The sequence below is a fragment of the Haliaeetus albicilla genome, chromosome 11, assembly GCF_947461875.1.
Source record: "Haliaeetus albicilla chromosome 11, bHalAlb1.1, whole genome shotgun sequence".
Lineage (NCBI taxonomy): Eukaryota > Metazoa > Chordata > Aves > Accipitriformes > Accipitridae > Haliaeetus > Haliaeetus albicilla.
Window position 1 is genome coordinate 22,450,412 of NC_091493.1, and position 22,529 is coordinate 22,472,940.

Sequence of the window (22,529 nt, forward strand, 5' to 3'; positions counted from 1 at the left end):
AGAGCCACGTTTGCTCTCCTTCAGAGCCGGGTCAGACCTTCCCCAGAGCCACGTTTGCTCTCCTTCAGAGCCGGGTCAGACCTTCCCCAGAGCCACATTTGCTCTCCTTCAGAGCCAGGTCTCATCTTCCCCAGAGCCACGTTTGCTCTCCTTCAGAGCCAGGTCTCATCTTCCCCAGAGTCGGGTATGCTCTCCCTCAGAGCCGGGTCAGACCTTCCCCAGAGCCACGTTTGCTCTCCTTCAGAGCCGGGTCAGACCTTCCCCAGAGCCATGTTTGCTCTCCTTCAGAGCCAGGTCTGATCTTCCTCAGAGCCACGTTTGCTCTCCTTCAGAGCCGGGTCAGACCTTCCCCAGAGCCACGTTTGCTCTCCTTCAGAGCCAGGTCTCATCTTCCCCAGAACCACGTTTGCTCTCCTTCAGAGCCGGGTCAGACCTTCCCCAGAGCCACGTTTGCTCTCCTTCAGAGCTCGGTCAGACCTTCCCCAGAGCCACGTTTGCTCTCCTTCAGAGCCAGGTCTCATCTTCCCCAGAGCCACGTTTGCCCTCCCTCAGAGCCGGGTCAGACCTTCCCCAGAGCCACGTTTGCTCTCCTTCAGAGCCGGGTCTCATCTTCCTCAGAGCCACGTTTGCTCTCCTTCAGAGCCAGGTCTCATCTTCCTCAGAGCCACGTTTGCTCTCCTTCAGAGCTCGGTCAGACCTTCCCCAGAGCCACGTTTGCTCTCCTTCAGAGCCAGGTCTCATCTTCCCCAGAGCCACGTTTGCCCTCCCTCAGAGCCGGGTCAGACCTTCCTCAGAGCCACGTTTGCTCTCCTTCAGAGCCAGGTCTCATCTTCCTCAGAGCCACGTTTGCTCTCCTTCAGAGCCAGGTCTGACCTTCCTCAGAGCCGGGTCCGATCTTCCTCACAGCCGGGTTTGCTCTCCTTCAAAGCCCTGCCTGAGACCTGAGAAATTCACCACACAGGCTTTCCCCTGTCTCATCGCATTGGTGGAGCACCCTCAGAGCCGAGGAGTACCCGCGATGATGTGAAACACGCTCTTCCTTCGCTGCTGCCGTTATGTAAACGCAGCCGGCGAGTACCGCCAGGCCGGCACCCGCCCTGCCGGCCGCGGGGCCCGGCCTGCCCGAGACTGGAGGGGACTACAAGTCCCAGGCTGCCGCAGGCCGCCGGGGGGCGGTGCCGGGTGCCGTGCCCGGCTGCGGCCCGCTCTGCCCCGCTCCACCCCGCCGCTCCGCCCCGCCCCGCCCCGCCCCGCCGCTCCGCGCAGCATGGCCGGCTTCGCCGACCTGAACCTGCCGCAGGGGCCGGACAAGAAGTCCCTGCAGAGCCTGCTGGAGGCCGCAGCTCACTGTGAGTCAGTGCCGCGGGCGCGGCGAGAGCGGCGGGGCCGGCCCGAGCCCCGGGTCGGCGGCGGGGCTGGGGCCGGGGCCGGGCCGGGGCGCGGCGCGGTGCGGTGCGGAGCCGAGCCGAGCCGAGCCGAGCCGAGCCGGTGGGCCTGAGCTGGGGAGGGCTGGGCCCGGACAGGAGGGCAGCAGGACGCGAGCGGCAGCTCCGCCAGGCTGGCGTGGGCGCAGCGTGAGTCTCTAGGCCGAGTTTTCGCTCCCTGTAGGCTAAACCCCGCCATCTGCCTCCGTGGCGGGTCGCGGTTCCTCTCGCTCCTCTCCGCTCTCCCCGCTCAGCTTGCGGTCTTCGGCAAGTGAAGTGACCAGGACTGAGGTCTTCCCAGTGCTGAGGAGCAAGGAAAGCTCGTGTTGTGTCTTGCAGGCTCTGTCTCTGCCTGTCTGTCCCAGTGTAACAGTTGTCTTTTCCCAACGTGGACCCATTTTTCTGCCTGCAGTTTCTTAGGGCCTAAATCTTTCTTCTGCAGAACTGTTGTACAGCCAGGTGCTGCCTGTCCAGTGTTCGGGGGGGTGATTTGTCTTTGGCAAGTGTATGATCTTCCTCTGGTCCCTTCCGAACGAGACCTTTCCGTCAGTTTTGTCAGCATCATTTTGAATGCTTACCTTGCCTTCTTCTGTAGCTGTATCTCTCCTGGCTCTGCGTTGTCTGCAGTTTTAACAACTATCCTGAATGTCCTTAACCATTTTCCCCAAAGAAAGTCATCACCAGGACCAAACTAGGGCAAAATCTTTGGGGACCCCAACCCCAAGTATTCATGTTCATAAAGCTCTGCCATCAGGTAAGTGTTGCCAGGGCTGGGGTGTATTGGAAGGCAAACAGAATTTTTTTTTTAATTTAAGCCACTTTTAGATGAATTTATCTTCAGAAAAAAAATAATGTGAAAGGTAAATATGCATGTGATTATTAATTTTGAGACATTTAAGTGATGAGTGTTTAACAGGTTTCTGTTTGGATTTGTTTCCATTAGTTTACCAAAAAAATATTCTTACTATGTGTTTGCTTTTTCAGTGGGATATTCTGCAGTTGCTCTTAATCATGTCATCGATTTTAAAGAAAAGAAACAGGTAATTTTTGTTGGAGTTGTTTGTTCCTAGTGTGTTTTGTCTTGTAAACTTACATGCCTTATTACATGTTCCCCAATAGCTTTATCTGCAGAATGCACATCTAGATGCAAGTACAGATGTCTGCATTTGTAACAGAACTCCCATTTTATAATTCAGTATAATTGCCCTGGAGTTAACTTTTAATACAGTCCATGTATTGTCCCTGGGAAATAGAAATTTGCCATGCTAACAAAACTTTTTAGGATTGGAACATAGCTTTTGTTTATATTGTAAATTTAACCCATGACATTTTGAATAACTTTGTTTTGTTCTCTTTTAAGGAAATCGTCAAGCCAGTATCTCCTTCGGAGTTGTTTCCATCTTTGCCTATTGTACAGGTATGTCCAATTTCATTCTATGTATTGTTACTCTGAGTTATGTTTTTTACCTTGGTGTATTGGTATATGTGATTTTGTGTATTACATGTTAATCAAAAAAGAGAAATTTTAACAATCAAGCAATGGACAAACTCCCAGCATTGGGAGACCGATATACTGACGTTAGAGTGGGCTCAATTTGTTATTTTAAAAATTATTAAAGAAACTGCTTCGTGTGAATTTTGAATCTTCTTGAAGTTGGATAATTACAGTATAATTCTTGAAATTTGAGTTTTGGAAATAACTTCCTGGTTTTGATGGAGCGAGATTCAGATATAATGAACCAAGTCTGTATTTCAAATCACTGATATTTGTTAATTCAGGAACTGCTTTTGCTTGCAGTTGTGGCCTGCCTGGGGATCCATAGCAGTATTAAAACATGCTCAGTTTTTCTGCATGATTTTACTTTTCTTTATTTCTTTATTTTTCCTTTCTATTGATCCTTCCTCAGAGAAACACAGTAAGTCGTTCTTTTTAAAGGGTGGATACAATATCAAACAGATCAATATAAAATAGGGAAGTGTAGCTACAGAGTTTAGAAAATTAGTATAGGCAAGAATACAAACAAGGCACTATTTTCTTTTTATAGTGGACAGAATTAAAGTTGCCACAAATTTTTGCTTTGGAGTTTTTTAACTCTTTTGTATTATTTTTTTTTTTTTTTGTAGGGGACATCTAAAAGAATTAAAGTCTTAACTCGGCTAACATTTGTTGTTTCTGATCCTTCCCACTGTAATCTCTTGGTAAGTATATTTTGTATATTAATTTTCCAATTTTTATTTCTTTTTCTCAATGAATGAAACTTTGGGAATTGTATAGGGAGAACTTCATGGATTTTACAGGACACTCAACAGTGATTTCTCAGCTTGCATCTTTAGCAAATAACGTGATCGTGAAGAGATGCAGACTTACAAGACTGCATATGGATTCTGTTGATCATTTGTCAATATGGGACAACAGTTCTGGTCCTTGGTTCTGTTCTTTGATTTCTGGACTTCTGTGCATAAACTAGAAGACCATGAGCAAGCCCTGTGTCTGTTTTATGTTTTAGTGCTATGTGATCGAAGCAAAAGGTGTAAGTGCCTTACTAGGAGGGTGGGACAAGCCTCAAAATGAGAATGAATGACTTCACAGGATGGCTCGCAGCAGAGACCCACTATTTAATTGGATGATTATTGGCTTTGTTTAGTACTTTAAAGTGAAAAAGGGATTTTCTTCTCGTTATTTTGGTTGTAAACATTGTGCATAGCTTTGGCCTCTGCCAGAATTCAAGGTAGTAATTATTTCCTCCTTTTGTAGAGATCAACATCTGCAAATATAAGGTTATATGACATCATAGCAGTATTTCCAAAGACTGAGAAACTGTTCCATGTAAGTACAATCATCTGATCAGTAACGCTCATTCAGTAACTTTTAGTGCCTTGGGCTAGTCTGAGTACATGCTGTGTTTTGATTTTATTTCCCATTTTATACAGGCCTGCATGTCATGGGGCTAATTAAGCAACATAGGCTGCCTGGTCAGTTGATGGACTGAGAACGTTGGGAGAGATTGCAGGAGGCTGCAAGGCCTTGAGGTGGCTGCTTAAAGTCTGAAGCATCTACCTCACAAATGGACTTGTATGCCCCTGTGCTGCGGTTTCCTTTGTGTGTCTTGTACTCTACTGAGTACTCCTTTCTAGCTGGGAGAGAAAGCATCCTTCTTTTTTTTTCTAATATATACATACTATCAGCATGTAGAAAACTTCTGTCTTGAACTTTAACTTCTCAGACTCTGACAGCTTCCCCAAAACACATTTGCTCTCTTCTGTTAGCACTAATTGTTCCTGGTCCCTGAAATGCCAGGGAAAGTGGGAGGATTTTAAAGTGGAACTAACATGGTTCTGAGAGTTATCTTCTTCCTTTTAGTCTTAGATCTTCTCTTGGAAATTCATCCAAATGAATAGCTGATCTCTTTTTCTTTCATTTTTCCTTTCATTCCTTTATTTTAAATCAAAAGAGGAGCATGAGCTTACGAGACAGAGCTAGTTCCAGTTATCATAGCATCTTATGAACAGATAAAATAAGATTTCCAAAAGTAAACATGCCTGATTAAACATAACGGCCCTTGGTCCATTGCCAGACTGAGATTTCTGGGTTTGTTTAGTTTTGAGGGTTTTGGATGCTCAAGTTGAGTGAGAGAAGCTTCACTTCTGTGACTTCATGATATGTTTGTTACTTTGCCTGCCAAGAAAACCATTGAGGCCGTACAGAAGTAGAGCAGCCTCAGGGGAAATACTTGAAGGGCAGACAGTCGTTTTCTCACTCAGATTTTATCCTGGCTGTTCAGAGCAAACTTGCAACTGAAAACTGCCTCCACAAAATTTGTGAGTCTGTGAAGGTGTTGCTGTATCAGTGTTACTGAACAGATGCTGATGTTTGTAGCAGTGGTAGCCCTCCAAGTGTGCTAGTGAGAGAAAATAGTGGGTGTGAATAATTTTCAAAACCTTAGCTAGAACTAATAGGTGACCTTAGCCCAACGCTGTTGTTTCTCACATTGGCTTATGTTAATAGAAATGCAAATATTTTGAACAAACCCCCCAATACTCTGTCACTTCTGTGACTTTAGAAGAACAAGGTGTTGCAAGTGTGTTTTACCATGAACTGGTTTGGTCCATTTCTGGTGTTTGACTGAAGAAGACATTTACTATTTAGAGGTGATACCTAAATCCAGTGATGTACAGTAATTCTTCAGCCGTTACTAACAGCACCAAGCATCATTTTGTCTTCCAACTTTTATCCATAGCTGCTATATCTTGAATAGACCCTTCCTACCAGAAAAATTCCTAGTTTTAAAACACCATCTGAGGCAGAATGATCTCAGCTTGGCTTGTTGGGTGATAGGTGTTCATTATCTCTGTCTCTCTCATATTTTTAATTAAATTATTCTCAAATACTTGGTAACAGCTGATGTGAGTGGTCTGATCGAGTGGAACATCTGGAAGCAAGTTATCTTTTTGTCAGAATGTTTTTCTTACAAAACCCAAAATTGTGACGGCTGACCTATTGCAAGCTCATAAATAATAACATTAACTCTGAACTGGAAGAGTGGGTGGAAGCATCCTGTCTCTGTTAGCCTTGGCAGGCAGCAAGCAGGTGTGCAGTTTAAAGCAGTGTGAAGAAGGCACAGGGATTCCAAAAGCAAATGTGAATCTCCTTGGAGGAGTGCCAGAATTTGCTTTCAAAGAGAGCTTGTTGGTATAAAACTGAGTCTATTTTTTTTTAAATAGGTTAAAGCTACTTTCTAGTACTGCTGAGTACCTGTTTTGACACATTAAAATGATATTCTTCTGTTTTGTTTTTCTAAATTATTTCCCCTCCTTTTTGAAAACTTGTCCAAGTACAAAGCAAGAAGGTGAACTTTAAAGAATCTTTCAGAAGAAGAATTCAAGCATTAATTATAACAGTTACAGCTTAACGAAACTAATTTCTGACTGATTTTATTTCCCTTGCAAGATTTTAGGACTCTTGGGGGTGGGAGAGAGGCAAATAGTTGTAGAATACTTTTGAGGGCCACTCTCCACCTCTTCCTTTTGGTCTCTGGCAACAATGTAAAATCTCACCTCTCAAGTGAGCTCAATTGATTTATCATGTGTTTAAACAAGCACCTGAAGCCAGGTAATCAGCAGGAGCATGCTGTGTTGTTTTGGGGGGAAAGGGCTTGTAGTGGTTTAACTCCAGCCGGCAGCTCAGCCCCACACAGCTGCTCGTTCACTTCACACAGTGGAATGGGGGAGAGAATCACAAGAGTGAGAGTGAGAAAACTCATGGGTTGAGATAAAGACAGTTTAATAGGTAAAGCAAAGGCCACACATGCAAGCAAAGCAAAACAAGGAATTCATTCACCACTTCCCATGGACAGGCAGGTGTTCAGCCATCTCCAGGAAAGCAGGGCTCCACCATGCGTAACAGTTACTTGGGAAGACAAACGCCATCACTCCAAATGTCCCTCCCTTCCTCCTCATTCCCCCAGCTTTATATGCTGAGCGTGTCATATGGTCTGGAATATCCCTGTGGTCAGTTGGGGTCAGCTGTCCCAGTTGTGCCCCCCCCAGCCTCCTCGCTGGTGGGGCGGGGTGAGAAGCAGAAAAGGCCTTGACTCTGTGTAAGCACTGCTCAACAGTTACAAAAACATCCCTGGATTACCAACACATAGCCCCATGTTAGCTACTATGAAGAAAATTAACTTTGTCCCAGCCAAAACCAGCACAGGGCACTCTCTCATTTAAGGGTCCATATTTTTTATTTTTAGCCATATTGTGAGTTTTGCTGCAGTTGGACATCCAGCTGCAGCAGTATTTAAGCTGGCATAAACAGCCGCTCATTTCTGCAGGTCTGTGTCTGCTCTGCTGGTGAAGCTGCTTGCTTAGCTGCATGGCAGTTTGATTTGAGGAACATGCTTTTGGCTGAAGAGTAACTAGAATTTGTGCCAAGTTACTCTGCAGGCAGATCCATTTTCCTGCTCTGATTCAGCATTCAGCAACGTGGATAGTTGTGCTGGCACAAAGAAGATGGCTGTGCTCTGGGCAGGCCAATGCAGATAGCGACTGTTTAAGCTGACGCTCTGGCACGTGGTGGTCAGTGTGTTAGGAAGGAAGCAGGATTGTCGATGAGACCATCTTCATTGCTTCCATGCAATGGATGGGGAGAGAACCCAAGCATGTTTCTTGCAAACTGCATGAGGTGAAAGACTTCATCCTTACGTGTTCATGTTCAAGGCAGATTTGTGTGTTTGTCTTTTGTTTAAAGACTTTAGGTTTTCTAACTCTCTTTGGAGAGCTGTGTCAATTTTGTGGAGGTATGAACAGGGAGTCTGGTGCAAGTGACGTTATGCGTGGGAGTTCAGCGTGTACCTCTGGCTCATGCAACTCGTGGATCTTTCACTCTTAAGGATAAAGCCTTCTAGGGTGGGTCTTGCACCACAAATTAACTTTATATTTTAAAATTGGCTGTTGGTAATGCAACATTATCTTGAGAGCATCATCTTTCTCACCAACAATTTGGCATTTGGATTATTCTCCATAGAACAGGATATTTCATGTTTTTGTAAAAGAAATACATGACCAGTGGAGATGTGCTCTAATTTTAGCATGGCCCAAACCCAGTCTGTGCCCTCTTGTCACGAGCCAGGGAAGCTTTTCTGTGACCCAGTGTGGCAGTGATATGTACTGAAAGATGTACTCAAATTCTCCAAATAATTTATATCGTCAGGGGTATGAGGAAGCTGTGTTTGCCAAGATAATTGTAGAACATGCTCCTTCTTTAAGTCTCCCAAGAGAATTGTTTTGGGCTGCAATAGGAGTGCCTACTCCATGCTAGTAATAAGGTCTGTGCCTGTTGCTTTTAAAAAATTTTGCTTCTTAAGATTTCTGACTGCTTTAATGATATTAGTTGGTTCTGCCTGCTGTTTGTAAGCAATTAGCAGATGACCAGTGTCTAAAAAACTTTCTTATATAAGTCTGAGGATCTGGTGCAAAGCAAAATTTTAATGTTTATTCCTAAAATGTTTGCCAAATATTTCTTCAGGCCACTCAAGCAGTGGCGAACGTATTTATTTCTGGCTGTCTGGATTTTCCCAGCAGATGGGGCTCTTGCCTGCAGTGTGGCCAGGCAGGCACTGGGCTGTGCAACTGCTGCGTATCACTTTCTGTATGAAGTTTTTGCACTTCAGATCCTTTCAGCAGGCAGGGTAACCTTAACTTGCCTGCGTGTGTGACTTGTCCGGGAGCCAAAGCTAGGCTGAACATTGGAGTATTTGGAGAAATCTCCTCTCCAACTTTCCATGGACTTCCTCCTTACGGGGAAGTATGACTCTTAATTTTGTTTTCCTTGGTGGTGTTTTCTGAAAGGTTCATGTCACTGGAATCCTGTAGCTATCCTGGGATTTGGGTCACTCGCTTTCCCACTGTGCTTGATTTGCAAAATGGAAGAGTGTTTTCCAGTGTTTCTGGAGCTGATTAGGAAGGCTTGTTTGCTCATCATGTAGGGCAACTTGCATGTTTCTGATGTGTATTCTTGCTTTCCTTCATTTTCAGCTTTCTCTCTTCCTGAATTTCCAGTGGCCTCACTGCCATCTCTTCTAGGATACGATTCAGAGCTATTTGCTCTGCGCATGTTCCCATAAATCACCTCTGTCTAGATGGTGGTTTGTACTCCACATAAGAAAAGGAGTAAAGCTGGCTGTAGTAGGGCTAAACTTACACATGCAAGTCTAATTCAACGCAATAGATTCTGTGTCCTGCCTAGCAGAGTTGGTAAATGTAGGGCCTGAAGATAAAGTTTAGTCTGAATGGCCTGGTAGAGACATTTTAACATCAAAAACTTCGTGGTTTGCTGGATCTTTGAATTGCCTGCATGTGGGCTGTGGCCCTCCTGCCTAGGAGGGAGTGCTATCAGCAGCTAAGAAACATTCCTAAAGCTGGGCCTCTGCTCTTACCTTCATCCAAATTTCATGTGAACAAACTGCTAGAAGACTAGTTTGCAAAGCAATAGCCTGCCCTGCGTTAGAGCAGCCCAGCCCTGGGACTCCTTGCAACCCCCACCGCTTTTGTGCTGGTGTAAGGAGGGATGAATGGTTGGCACCTGGCCCAGGTGTATTTGGAGCAGTTGCTGGCATGTTTCTGAATGCAGAGAGTTCCCCTACGTGGTAGAAAATTCCTTTTCAACTTCTTCAGCCTATTTTATCTTCTTTGTTACAATGCTGCTTACAGACATTAATCTGGCCCTGTGCAATCTTCTTTACGGGGTAGGCATACATAATTCCTACATATCTTGTGTTCATGAGATTATATGTAAATCAAGGGCTCCCTTTTGTGTGCACTTGATTTTTCTCTGTATGTCAGTGTGGAGATTCTCCACCCTTTGTTCATTCCTTCCATCTTTTAATACAGGCTGTAAATTGTGGTGTGAGTTCAAAGCTAAGCTTTTAAACTATAACCTTCGGTGCCATCTTCAGCCTCTTTCAGAGATGTGGCTTTCAGGAAGGGCTGTGGATTCCCCACCCAGCCAGGAAAGTGAGGCCCTGTGGATTGGCTCCCAGTACTGGGCATGTGGCACCACCAGTCACTGTCTAACATTCTGCCTTTCTTTCAGTCTTTTCTCAGTTGCTTCTGGTAAAAATAATTAATTGTGAAAACAGTTGCTACACTGGAATTAGAGAGTGATGGGGTAAGAGGTAGTTCCTGGGCTGTTCCCTTTGTAAACAGGGGTCCTTCATTAGCTGTGAGTTCTTTTGCCAAAAGCTGCCATTGCTTGTGCATGTGCTATGTCAGATAAAAACAAAGCAGTAAGTCTTGCCTTTGGGTTGGTCATTATTTTATTGGAAAAGTAGTTCTGTAAGTGAGAGAAGGCTTGGGTTGTAAGCCTGAAATGCTCAAGCTGTGCACCTGTAGCCCTGCTGTTTTACTGGCATACCTGCAAGGCATAGTACCTCTTCATTTTAAAACTGAACTCACCCTGCAGAGACGTTTGTTGCGTTAAGAAATGAAGGAGAATATTAGTGCACCTAAAGTTGGTTGTGCATTTTTTGGCATATCTAATAATCTGTTCCTATTTGTTTGCTGTAGATTGCTTGCACAACTCTGGATGTGGATCTGGTATGCATAAATGTAACAGAAAAGCTGCCATTCTACTTCCGAAGGCCCCCTGTGAATATGGTAAATTTACATCTAAATTGTTTTCTTGCTGTTAAATTCTGTATTTAATGTCAGTCTGAGTTGAATTCCCTACCATTTCCCTCCCACCGTTCCCATCCAAGTGGTTCTTTTATTTTCTTGCATAATGTATAGTGTTGTTTCAGATGTCCTTCACTTCAAGGCCTCCACTGCAGCATTTAATACACAGTGATGTATGTTCTTTCTTTTTCTCCTTCCTGTCCCCCACTTAAGAAGGCAGAAGTGGTGTTCCCAAGGAATGGAAACAGAGCCTTAAGGCCGCTACTATGCTAAGCAGTGAGATGTGGTGTGATTGCTGACTAAGCTGCTTCCCAAACCATAAGTGGTACAGCTGTGTCAGAATAGATAAACAGCCCCGTGATTTAAAAGACAGGAGAATGTGAATGACAGTGTTAATTTGGTACAAGGGTGTTGTGCCAGTTATTTGGAGGACAACTGTATTGAATCCATACTTAGACAAAGGAATGTCTTGGCAAATGAACCAAATGTGGAATTGCTAAATATCTGCTGTGGGACACAAGATGACTATCAGCATGGATCAAATATTTTGTTAATACAATTCTGCCTGCTGTTGGTTGTTTGCCAGAAAGCTTAATCTGAACATGCTCTTAGGTGAACTAGTTTTTTCCTCTGAGTATATGTCAAGGTTCATTCCATATGGGCATTCTTGGCTGATGTAGTCCTTAGTGCTTAAAAATTTAAATTTGGAATTGGCTAGAAATCCTACTTCCTCTTCTACAGAAAGTTTGACCTAGAAAAAAATTAACTAGAATTAATCCCGAAACGGAACAGTAGTAATACTTTGGAATTTACTATAGACTGGGAATTTCAACATTCCACTTGGAATAACAATTTTGCATGAAATGTTGTCTGAAAGTACCCTAGCTGCCTCAAATTCCAGCAGCTGACCCAGGTGAGGAGCTGGGTGGCTCTTGGAGCCCTGTGTTTGGAGGCATTTTCCTTACAAGCTACTCCTCAGCTTCCATACTCCCAGCTTCAAGGCAGTCTGTCTGTCAGACTGGTTTTGTGCATCCTGGGGCAGTCAGTTTTGGTGGTTGTGATGCCAGACAGACAGATTGGCAAGCAGCTGAAGTGGTGGGGATGAGGTTAAAAATCTGCTTGACTGGAAATTGGTGTCTTGCCATCACCTGTTTTGGTTTTGATAAATACAGGCTTTTCTTCTTGTCTGCAGATGTTGGACAAGTTCTGTGTAAAACTTTTGATGTATACATAGCTTCTGTTGTGCTTGCATGCAGTGGTTGTGCATGGATGGGACCTGGTTTAATTCCATCTGTATTCAGTTACTGGACTCTCTTACAGTATTAACATTGCAGCATTTTTTAGTAATATGAGTATAAAACACAGAGTAACATTTTGGGCAAATGTAGTATAGGACATGGAACAAAGAACTCCTAGCTTTGAATTGTGTCTTTATTGCTAATTCACTGTGTCCTGTAGCAAGCTGCCTAACCGTTCTCTGTGTGTTTGCAAAACCAAGAATACTAGGCTTTTGGTGAGGTACTCTGGCAGATAGAAAAGGATTTTAAAGCAGCTGAAAATATAATCAGTATTACTATTTGGAACCTCTCCTGTGACTCACTGTTGTTTAACATTGTCACAAATACCAGAGTATGCTGTGAGACAGGAGAGAAGGGTCCTCATTGCTGCTTTTATGCAAGGACAAATTCCTCATCTGCAAAGTGTGGGTACTGTGGGAAGCAGTGGTCTTCCTTACAGCAGGCTGTGGGGCTAGAGGAGAGTCCTCAAAATTTCAAGACTTGTTTCTGACCAGCAGTGGTTACCTGTCTTCTCAACTCTGTGATAGTGGAAAGCCAATTACAACTAATAAGTGGCTGGTATTTCTTTGTTTGTTAAACCTCATTTATCTGTCATCCCAAGAAAGAAGTACACATATCTGGTGTCCAGTGAAACCTTCCACCCCGCCACTTTCATGCTATGCTGTGCTCTTGCTGGAACAATTCCGCCTTAATTTTTTCATATATAACACAGTTAAACTGAGAACAAGCTACATCAATAATAGACAGCAGTTGTTAGATTGTTATGCTTCTTTCCTTTTGATTTTTGATCACTCTCTTTCATGCGAAGGCAATAGATCGAGGCATTTGCTTTGAACTTCTTTACGCGCCTGCCATCAAAGACTCCACAATGAGAAGATACACAATTTCAAATGCGATCAGCCTGATGCAGATCTGCAAAGGAAAGGTAAGCTCTCAAAGTGAAAGCAAGCTAATTAATTCAGTTCAAATTCTTCTGGAGTTGTACAGACTGAGCCATTTTAAATGAGTTTGACGCTGGAGTTTCTGAAGCTGTGACTGAATCTTTGCCTACTAATACAAGGACACAATTATTCTAGCTCCAGATACTTCCAGCCATGCACCACTGCATGCTTTCTTCTTAAGTTGTCAAACTGTTAGGTTCTTTTTTCAGAACAACTTATCTGTTGTTATGATATGCAATACCCAAAACAAAAGGCGGGGCTGGGGCGAAGCACCAGAGATCCAAGGTTTGCATTAGAACTGAAGTCCATGCATCTCTTTAAAATCCCCCATTTCATATTTCTGATTGACCAAAAGCTCTTTTTTGATAGTATACCCTGAATATGGGGGATAGAAAATAATAAGAAAAAAGTAGAAATGTTGTTTTGTTAAATGGTTAGTAAATTCCCAGTGTACAAAACAGACCTAACAGCTAGCTGGCTCTCAGCCAGGGCTTTACTGCAGTCAGACCAACTGCATTCTTCCCTGCTACTGAAACCCAAGGAAGAAGTAATGCTTGCAGCTGAGATGCCTGTAATCCATTGCTTTCATACCTTACCTCCTCCCAGGCTATCAGTCTAAGCTGCCTGTCATGCTAGGTCCTCTCAGGCCATGGGTTTTTTTTAACAGGGAAGCATATCATAATACATATCCAAGTTTAAAGAGATTGTAGCTCCCACCACCTTTATTGGAAACAGCCTTTGCCACACTTAGCTAGTCCAGAGAAGCCAAAATTGGCATTACCCTGCAAATCTAGTCTGAAGTGGGATATACAGCTTGGAAGGGCAATTAAAAGCAGATCTGTCATTACCTCAGTTCCCCTCAGGCATGGCAGTCTATTTTATAGGACAGCAGAGTGGGTCAAACAGATTAATTCCCTTGGTGCTACAGAAAAAAGTGAGTATTTGCACAGCCTTTCCTGAGAAGCCCAGCTCTGGGAGTTAATTGCACAAAATACTGACTTGGAGATGAGGTAAATACACACAAACCCCCTTTCCTTTGGGATTCCTTTTTGCCAGTGCTTCTCTTTCCTCTGTGCAGTTAAGGGTGTGCTTCTCATGCCGTTGTTGATTTGGAGAGCACCAGTTGAGTTGGCATCACAAACAGCGAGTGAGACATTCGGGTGCTCAGTCTGTGCACAGTGCCCTTTCTGCATCTGTCAATCTAGTGCATCATCTGTGCCTGGAAGGTAAATCAACTGGAGCTGGGCATGACAAGTTGTTGTTAGGCACTGGAAGAGCACTGCTAGCTTGTCTTTTACTTTTTGCCTTTATTTTTTGCCTCCAGTACCTGTTGGGCCAGCAGAGATGGTCATTAGCCCTCACTGGCAGTTTGTCTTCATCAGTTATGTATAGGCCTTTTTTTTTAACAAGACATGGGATGGCTGGTCCATAGACTGCTTGCATTGGCACCTGGCACGCAGCTCTCGCCATCTGTAATCTATAGTTGCTGAACTTGTAGCAGCTTTTGGATCCTTCTGTTCCTCCTCTGTTGTAGCAGGGCAGAGAAACTTCCAGAAATATACTAGTGTCCTCAGCTGGTGTTGAGCAGAGTCCTTAAAACATGTTAAAATGTGCAGGGAATGAGGGAGGGACTGGCCTGCCTTGCCAGACAGAAGGCGTGCATAGCCACAGTCCCTCACCTCCCATGTTTTGGTAACTGAGTGTGGGTACTGTGCCTGAAGCAGTGTACTGAACAGCTGCTGTCTCCTTTACCTGGGGAGATAATGTTTTGCCTTTGAGTTCTTCCCTTTAGCCCTTCCCTTGGATTTGCCTTTGCCTGCCTCTCCTTCACTTGCTAGCAGTGCTTTTTCTTGCCTGCTCTTGTCTTCTCCTCCCATCTTACCCATCCCCTAACTAGAAGCCAGTTGCCTTTGATCCAGGCAGAGCATATCTCCAATGCACAGCAGTGAACCATGATCCTGCGCTGGTTCAAGATGGCTTGCACAGCTGCTCTGGGAGCTTCTCTGAGCCTGGGAGACAGGCGTTGGTTGCTACAGCTCAGAGCAGGGGATTTGAATTTTCCCAGCAAACTCTTGCAGTCAGCACCACTGAAGCTCAAAAGCACCCTTGGGATCCATAGTGCAGTCATTTTAAAGGTGAACTATGCATAAAGAAATGTCCTAGGCTCCATCGTGATGTGTGCTGTTAAGTCACTTGGATGTATGTATTGCTTCTGCTTCTGGCTTTCCTTATGCTGAGGCAGAGTTGTCTGTCCCATCCTTTCCTCCTCAGCACATGAGGAAACCTTGGGCACAGTATGAACACGCAGTTATTTCCATGCAAATAGTTCTTTTACATGTTGAGTTCCAGCTGTGTACAGAGCATTTTCTTCCAGTGTCTGCCCTGCTCTTTGTGCTGGGGAGGTGGCAGGATAAGCAAAGCAGTGCAGCAAAGGGATCAAAAGCCCCACCTTGTAACTGGAGGTGGTATGATGGGTTGGTGGTACTGACAGCAGAGAGGGAAAGTCTTTCTCTGCCTCAGTACAATTCTCATTCCCACCCACTCAAGCAGGAATTCCCAAAGCCTTTTATTCAGTATAATAAAAGGTGCAAGGAATTTTTTGCTGCTGCAAAGTTTTCACCTGTGCAAAACAGTCTCCCCCTGGGTGAGCATCCTTGGAGGTTTAACATCAGAAGAGTGCTGGCAGCTGAGCTGTGGTATCTGCCAGCCCTGAGCAGTCATGTACCTGTTCTGCAGAAAGCTTTTGGGAGAGAAGGGAGAAGGATGTCTCTCTGCCTGCTGATTTTCACAGGGGTGCCAGTGTTGAGGGAAGTGAGTGTATGGCATGAATTGGCAGCCAGTGCCTAGCTGCAGACAGGTTTCCCAAAACAGTGGGAGTTTGATTAAGGCCAAGGTGAACGCTGAGGTTAGGATTGAATTGCACCACAACACAGAGTAAGCTGAAAATTTAGGAGCACCAAACTGTCTAAAGGCACTATCTGTAACCTGCTTCTGGGGGATCCTGGACTCCTCTTCTAAGTCCATTTCTATTACAGCTCAGGCTGAGTTGTCCTTTGTGTGGGGCCTCTTTCAGCTAGTGTAAATAAAGGGGGTACTTCTTAACACAGTGTGTGCAACTCTGCATTTCTTCTTTACCCTTAAGGTCCCTTTAAAGTCCACTATGAGAGATACAGGCTGATAGGTGCTTGCTTAATGCCCTTACTCTGACATTTTACTGCTTAGCCTGTCCCTCTAAAAGGTACAGTGGTTATTCAACTCACATCTGCCTGTGAGAGGTTTGTAACTGCAAGGGAGGGCTTGTCCCTGTGCCCTTTTCTCTGTAGGGGACAGGGAGATAACCTGGGTTTATTCCCCAAATTAAGATCCACACCCTGCTAGAGTTCACTTCATCTGAGAGCATCAGATACTTCGATGTTTAATTGGGCTCTGAGTCTGAACTTAGCTAACGCTCATAAAGTCTTTGCTGCTGGCTGATTTTTTTTTTTTTCCAATTTCTTGATGGTGTCTGACAGTTGAACATTTATTCTCTTTTGTTTTCCAGAACATTGTTATATCTAGTGCAGCTGAAAGGGTAAGTCCCAGATTTTTTTTTTTTAAGTCAGAACAATTTGAGGGTTTATCTGTGGCTGAAAATACAGCTTTAGTTATATATTAAACGTGTAAAAATTGTAATTTTAAATATGATTGCCATCTTGTAAGTTTTTTTTAATCAATATGTTTTACCAAAGAATTGTATTGTGGAGTTTGGGATATTTTTTTTTGGTCTGGTTGGGTGGGGGTTTTTTTCGTTTTGTTTTGGTTTGTTTTTTTTCCTGCTGTGGTATTTTCCATGACAGTTTTCTCCCAGATGGGGACTCTGTTTTCCAAAATAGCAGTGTTTGCTTGATTTCCTAGTGCATCTTCAGCAGCTTGCTATTATGTAGCATTTAACCTTGCTTTCCTGATAGCCCTGTCCTGCCTGCTCACACCCTGTCAGCCTGCGAGAGGGTGCATGCACATATCCAACTTTCTTTGTTTTGTTTTAGCCTCTAGAACTACGAGGTCCTTACGATGTGGCTAATCTGTATCCTTTTTCCAAGTCAAAGACAGCAGTTAATAGTAACATGTGAAACTTCAAAGTGGTTTTGAAATACTTCCGTCCTTACACTCCTTGAACTTTATACAGTGATGCTTGTTGGTGACCAGTGAATCAGAGCTCTAAGTGGGTGTGGAAGGTGCAACAGGTCTTGGTCATGGGGTGGCATGAGCAGTCGCTGTAAATAGTAATGTCTTTGTTCAGCTACAGATATGTTTTGTTGTGATATGCATTGACACTGTGTTGGGTGTAAGTGGACAAATGAATAAAACCCATAAAAATCTATGGAAACTGTGAACCAAATCAGAAATTATTACTTATGTTCTCCAAGGTGCCACATCTCTGGCAGAAGCAGCTATAAAATCGTATTTATATTAAGGAAGAAAAATTTCTGAGTTTTCCAGTCCTTAGTTACATAAGTGCTGTTAAATAACTGGTTGTGTTCTAGAAACCAAGAGTGTCTTATCTCCCCTTCTTTTTGGAATTCAGATGCATTTTTACTACTCCCTGCTCCCCGCCCCACAAGCACGTATTTGAACTGTCCCTTGAAGGGGAGGAGTGTGCTCTGAATTGTGAGAACCATGGGGGAGGGCCTGCGGCCTGGAAGGATTTTATGCGCAATGTTTCCTTCCTTCTTAAAAGAGCAGTCAAGCTCAACCCAAATTAACATACATAATCCGGTGTCATCCTTGCTCAAGGTGTCTGGGAACTTTTCAGCATAATGCTTTTGTATTCGACAGTGCCCTTTCCCCAAAACTAAAGTTTTCAATGGGGTAATTTTTCTGCTATATTATGTGTATAAAAATGTTCCTGTGTTGACAGACTTTTATTTTCAGAAGTACAGCTTCTTGTCTGGAAAAAAGCAACTTTGCCAGGAGCTTTCCAGGAGGGCTGCTGGGGAACTGCAGCCAGGAGAATTGGGTGCCTCAATTTCCTGCCTCTGGGTAACCTTATGCAAAATGTCACTTTGAGTTACAGCTTTGCTAATTCCCAGTTATTTGTAGAGTTAGCAAATGTATCATGCAGACAGACTTCCCTATTCTGTTTGTTCCTTTCTGTGCGTTTTGATCCTGAACAAAGGTGACAGAGGTTTGCTGTTTGGCCTATCAGAAAGTGAAGCCAAGGCAGCTGTGTCTACTAACTGCAGAGCCACCATACTTCATGGAGGTAAGTGAAAAGCACACGCAAGCTTGTTTAAGTAACATGCATTTGTTAAACTAAGTTCGTGTTAATGTGTATTTTCCAAAAGCTCCAAGACCTTATAGAGCAAGTCAGCTTGGGGTTTTAGCTCCCTTGTCCAATGCATGAAGAGGAGCTTGTGTGGCAAGGGTAGTTTGTTTTCCTTTGTTGCCATGTTAGCAAATCAGTGGCTGAACTGACAGTGCTGTCTGTACTGGAGTACTCACTTAACTACATTAACGAGTCATAAACTGTTTAGCCAAAACACAGATCTGCCTGTTGTGCTTTGTAGTGAAACTATGCCTTGGTTCAGAAAGGTCTGAATGCTGATCTCAGTGACATCAGCAGAAACTACGTTATTGACTTCAAGAAAATTGGGATGCATGTGTTTTGCATTTACCCTCTTTCAGCATGAGTGCAGAAGCAACCTTTGCTATGTACCCTTCTGATGCTTCTTTATATGGTCTATTTCTGACTTGCTCTTCGGTGTGGATCACTTCAAACCTGATGCAAAATCAAATACCCTGAGTGCTTGCTGCTTAGAAAAAAATGTTTCATACAGTGTAGAAAGGCTTGAAGTGTTTTGATGAAACAAAACTTGCTTCCTTATGCTCTCAGCAGAGGCAGCTCACAGTAGCTCTCTTCTACTTGCCCGTTTTTAATATTAAGAAAGCAGAAATTCAGTGTGTGGCCCCCTGCACTGGAAATCAAAAGGTTTTCAGTTGTATTTTGTGTCCTGGTGTCAGTGCAGCAAAGAGATGCCACAATTTGCATTCTAGCAATCAGTTTAGACCCTTGCTTTCCACTGTAGCACCAATTTCTCCATCTCTACCCTCCCTTTCACATGCTAATTTATTGGGTATTAGTGTTTCTTGATGTTGGGGTTTTTTTGTTTATTCTGATGGCAGTTTAACTTTGTGACTGAGTAGTCACATCTAGCTCTTAATTTCTGCCTCTGTCAAAGTTTCTTGGGTAGATATGATTTCTAGTCACCTTCCCAACAACTTGAGTTGCTCTAAGTTTCAAATGCACAGTAGAATTTGGTTTGCATCTCTTGTTTCAGTAGAGGTGGGTCTTTGAACCTGCTGTAATTCACAGCAGGTGGCTTTGATCTCTTGGAGAGGGCATTTCTGTGAACAGGGTCCTTCTCCAGCCTGCTACTTATCTACATAGAGACAGTGTATTGGAAGAATTTTTGTCAAGTTCATGTGGAATTTCTCAAGACTGTCATCTATATTATCTGTGAAATTAAATAGCAGATGTCGTTTCCCTGTCCCCCAAGGAATACTGGCACAGAATAAGTCAATATATTTTGGCAAGGTTCTTGCAGAGCCTCTTTGCTAACTGAGGATTTGTAGGGAATATCTTATACCTCAAATTTTGCAAAGAAGCCTCCCACGAGTAGTAATGAAATTGGATTGGGCTCACTAGGTGGTTTGGCAAACATGTGAGGAGTTTGATAACATCACACAGTAGTATTCTATGGTAATGCTGAGGGTTTTGTAAATTAAAATATTCTTGAATACCATAAAGCCACTTCCTTGGTATGTATAGGGGAGCCTCTGCCAATATAGCTGTGCCAGCATAGTCTGTTTAAGAATCCTGGGGTATGTGAATACTTTTTTTTTTTTTAAGAACAGTATGTTTTGCTCAGAAATGCTTTTGACAGTGCTTCAAGAATGTGTCCTTCTGTGACTATTGAACTGATTAAGCCTGGTTTCCTATGGTTTTGTGTGTCTGGAGCCCCTCAACTCCTGCAGATCTCAGTTTTCCCTTATGTTTGCTGTAGTTTACACCCACCATCGATTTCCCCCTTTAGTTTCCTCACTCCATAATGCAGCTTATCCCCAGCTTCTGCCCATGCAGGTTGCTTACCTACTGTGTGTGCTGACTGGCTGACTGTTAAACATGTTGAACTGTGCTTTGGGGCATGGACACCTGAAATGAGGATGCATTAAATGCATTAGTGTCATTTTTCTTGAGGTACTGTAACTTCTGCTTGTATATTCCAGAAACTCGGAAGAGTGCCTGTGGGGTAGTGTACACAGTGAAGAAGCCCCGCAAGGTTGAGGAGGAAGAAACACCACTGCCAGCCTGCAAAAAAGTTAAGACTCAAGCTTGAGGACTGAACCAATTGCCAACAGAAGCCTCCATCCTATCTCTACCCAGTGTTGAGTCTTCCCCCACCCTCCAGCTGGCCCAGTTCCTCCCTTACTACTTTATTTAGCCTGGAGAAGAATTATTCTTCCAGTGTTCAAGTGAGGAAAGCTGTGGGAATGAGACTGCTGAATGGAGTTCACCACGTCTGAAAGGTCATGCTGGGCTTCTGGCCAAGGTCAGAAGACTGCCTCTCCACCCTGTCTTAGGTCCTCTGGAGTTAGTGCAAACTCAACACAACATTTCTAACTTATGGAAATTTTCAGTTGTACAAGTGCATTCCTTTTTTAATAAAAAAGTTTCTAAAAATGTACTCCTTCAAAGTCTAGCTCTTACGGTTTCTCAAGTTTTAAACACATCTCTACTAAACCTTACAACTGCAAGCCAGGAGATGAAGTTTACCTTCACTGGCCTGTGAAGAATAATAGTGCAGTAAAAAAAAAAATCTGCTTCCCATTCTGTTTCATGATCAGTGGCTATAAAGAAGATCCCAGGATCTGTCACTTGCTAGGAGGTATCTTGGATTTGTGTTACAGTAGGACTGACTGACCTGACTTGCCAGACATGCATCCCAAAGGCCATGCCTGTCCTGCAGCTCTTAAAACCAAACAGTAATGTGAGATGGTTACTGCAGACGGGAAGGAAGAGGCCAAGGTTACGCTGAATGTGTGCTCAGCATGGTATGTTGCAGTCACAGCATAACAGCTGCCTCACCTAGGCCTGAGCAGTCATCCACGTCACATTTTTACTGCATCGTTTCCTTCTTTATGTCCTGGTCTGTCTGTGTTGTCTATGAGAGTGTTCATTTTGCTGCCTCCTGCCTTTCGTTTTCCTTCCTGTTAATGCCTCAGTAAACCTAATCTGGCTGCCAAAAAAGCAATCATAAAATTTATAATCAGCAGAACATTTTCAGAGCTCTTCCAAATTGTTGACTGAAGTTTTTCTTTTGATTAAACCAATATAAAAATTATGTAAGCTACTGTACTCAAGATACTCTTGAGCCAGTTTTACTGTGAATATTCCAGTTCTCTATTTCCATCTGACGACAAGTTGTGAAGTGGAAGTTGTAGCATGTAAAATATTGCAGAAATCTTGCAGTGGGTCATCTCCGAGCTCTTAGTAACTGGACTGAGCAGAGTAGATGAAGTTCTCAGTAGACTAACAGTTCTATATAATGCTGGTATAAGTCACAACAGCTTTTGCTGCATGCAACAAATAGTAAAATATTTTTCCTTTGTGTTATTATTTTACTTGTTGACTTTGTGATTTGAGTCTTTTATTATAGGTATTGGGATGTAAAATATATATATATTTTTTTATATATACACACACACAGAGAGTAGTTTGTCATTTATGGACTTACCTCCAAAATGATGCTCTAACCAGAGAAGCAGCAAAATGTGTTTGTCTGGTGCAATTTTCTGAATGACATATTATCTTGCCTTGGCCAGAGAATAACCTACCTTGAGCATGACAGAAGTTGTTTGGCAACTAGCTTATGGAAAGAGGCTTTTGTCTCTAGATGCTAGAGATCCTTCTTGCTACTTGTTTGACTTGATTTAAAAAATTTACAGTCTGTATCTTTGCCCTTTACATAGATGCAGTGTTTCAGGAACTGATTGAAAAGTTTCTTCTCCCCCAGTTTCCTGAAGCACATTGTTCTGGCCACTTCGGTGCCTGAACAATTGAACTGCTTCTCGGTTAGGATGATAAACAAACCGAATTAGCCAGCACTGATGTAATTTCTGTTTCCTGCAAAGCATGCTCCTAGTGTCTGGGTAATTGTGCAGAAATGAGTAGTGAAGTAGTGGCTTGCAGGGGCGGTGAGCAGAGGTGTGCTGTAATTTTTATGGAGAAGAGTGTGTTCACAAATAAAGCCTACAGCTGGCAAGGTGACACGCGTGAGTTATGGTCCTTGTGTGAGAAAAGTCTCATCTGTCTGAGGCTGTTGGCCTTAAGTCTAGGATAGCTGGCTGCAGACAGAATAGGTGTTTCTTCCGCACGCTCCTCTGTGGGGTTTCTGTAAATTCACTTAGTCTCCAAAATTGGCACTCCAGTAACAACTATTCATCACTGTCCACTCCTGACCCCACCTCATTGCCCTGGACATTGCCTTGGCCAGACTGTAAAGCCTGCTGGCTAGAAGCCAACTGACATGGGTTGGTGAAGGTGTGTGGGAGCCTGTGGTGTATTTTGCTGGGAGGCCACGCCATAGGGCATTAGAATTTTAACTGAATGCAGCATGTAATGTCCCAATGAAATTGGACATTGATGCCCCTGCTAGCGGCAC

General features: G+C 43.6%; 1 protein-coding gene across 1 annotated transcript; it reads left to right on the forward strand.

The window, feature by feature from the left end:
* Nucleotides 1-1,233: 1,233 nt before the first annotated feature.
* On the forward strand, nt 1,234-22,135 carry RPP30 (ribonuclease P/MRP subunit p30). The gene is made up of 11 exons (XM_069796597.1): nt 1,234-1,349; nt 2,409-2,464; nt 2,785-2,841; nt 3,549-3,623; nt 4,180-4,251; nt 10,482-10,571; nt 12,696-12,812; nt 16,370-16,399; nt 16,854-16,891; nt 17,991-18,070; nt 20,095-22,135. The coding sequence occupies exons 1-11, from the start codon at nt 1,268-1,270 to the stop codon at nt 20,202-20,204; spliced, it is 807 nt and encodes a 268-aa protein (XP_069652698.1). The 5' UTR covers nt 1,234-1,267; the 3' UTR covers nt 20,205-22,135.
* Nucleotides 22,136-22,529: the final 394 nt, after the last annotated feature.

What these genes read in the sequence shown, in the direction of transcription:
- RPP30 (XM_069796597.1), top strand. Translation starts at nt 1,268, where the DNA reads ATGGCCGGCTTCGCCGACCTGAACCTGCCGCAGGGGCCGGACAAGAAG. An exon ending in GCTGGAGGCCGCAGCTCACT is followed by an intron (nt 1,350 to 2,408) that starts GTGAGTCAGTGC and finishes TTGCTTTTTCAG; the next exon opens with TGGGATATTCTGCAGTTGCT. An exon ending in ATTTTAAAGAAAAGAAACAG is followed by an intron (nt 2,465 to 2,784) that starts GTAATTTTTGTT and finishes TTCTCTTTTAAG; the next exon opens with GAAATCGTCAAGCCAGTATC.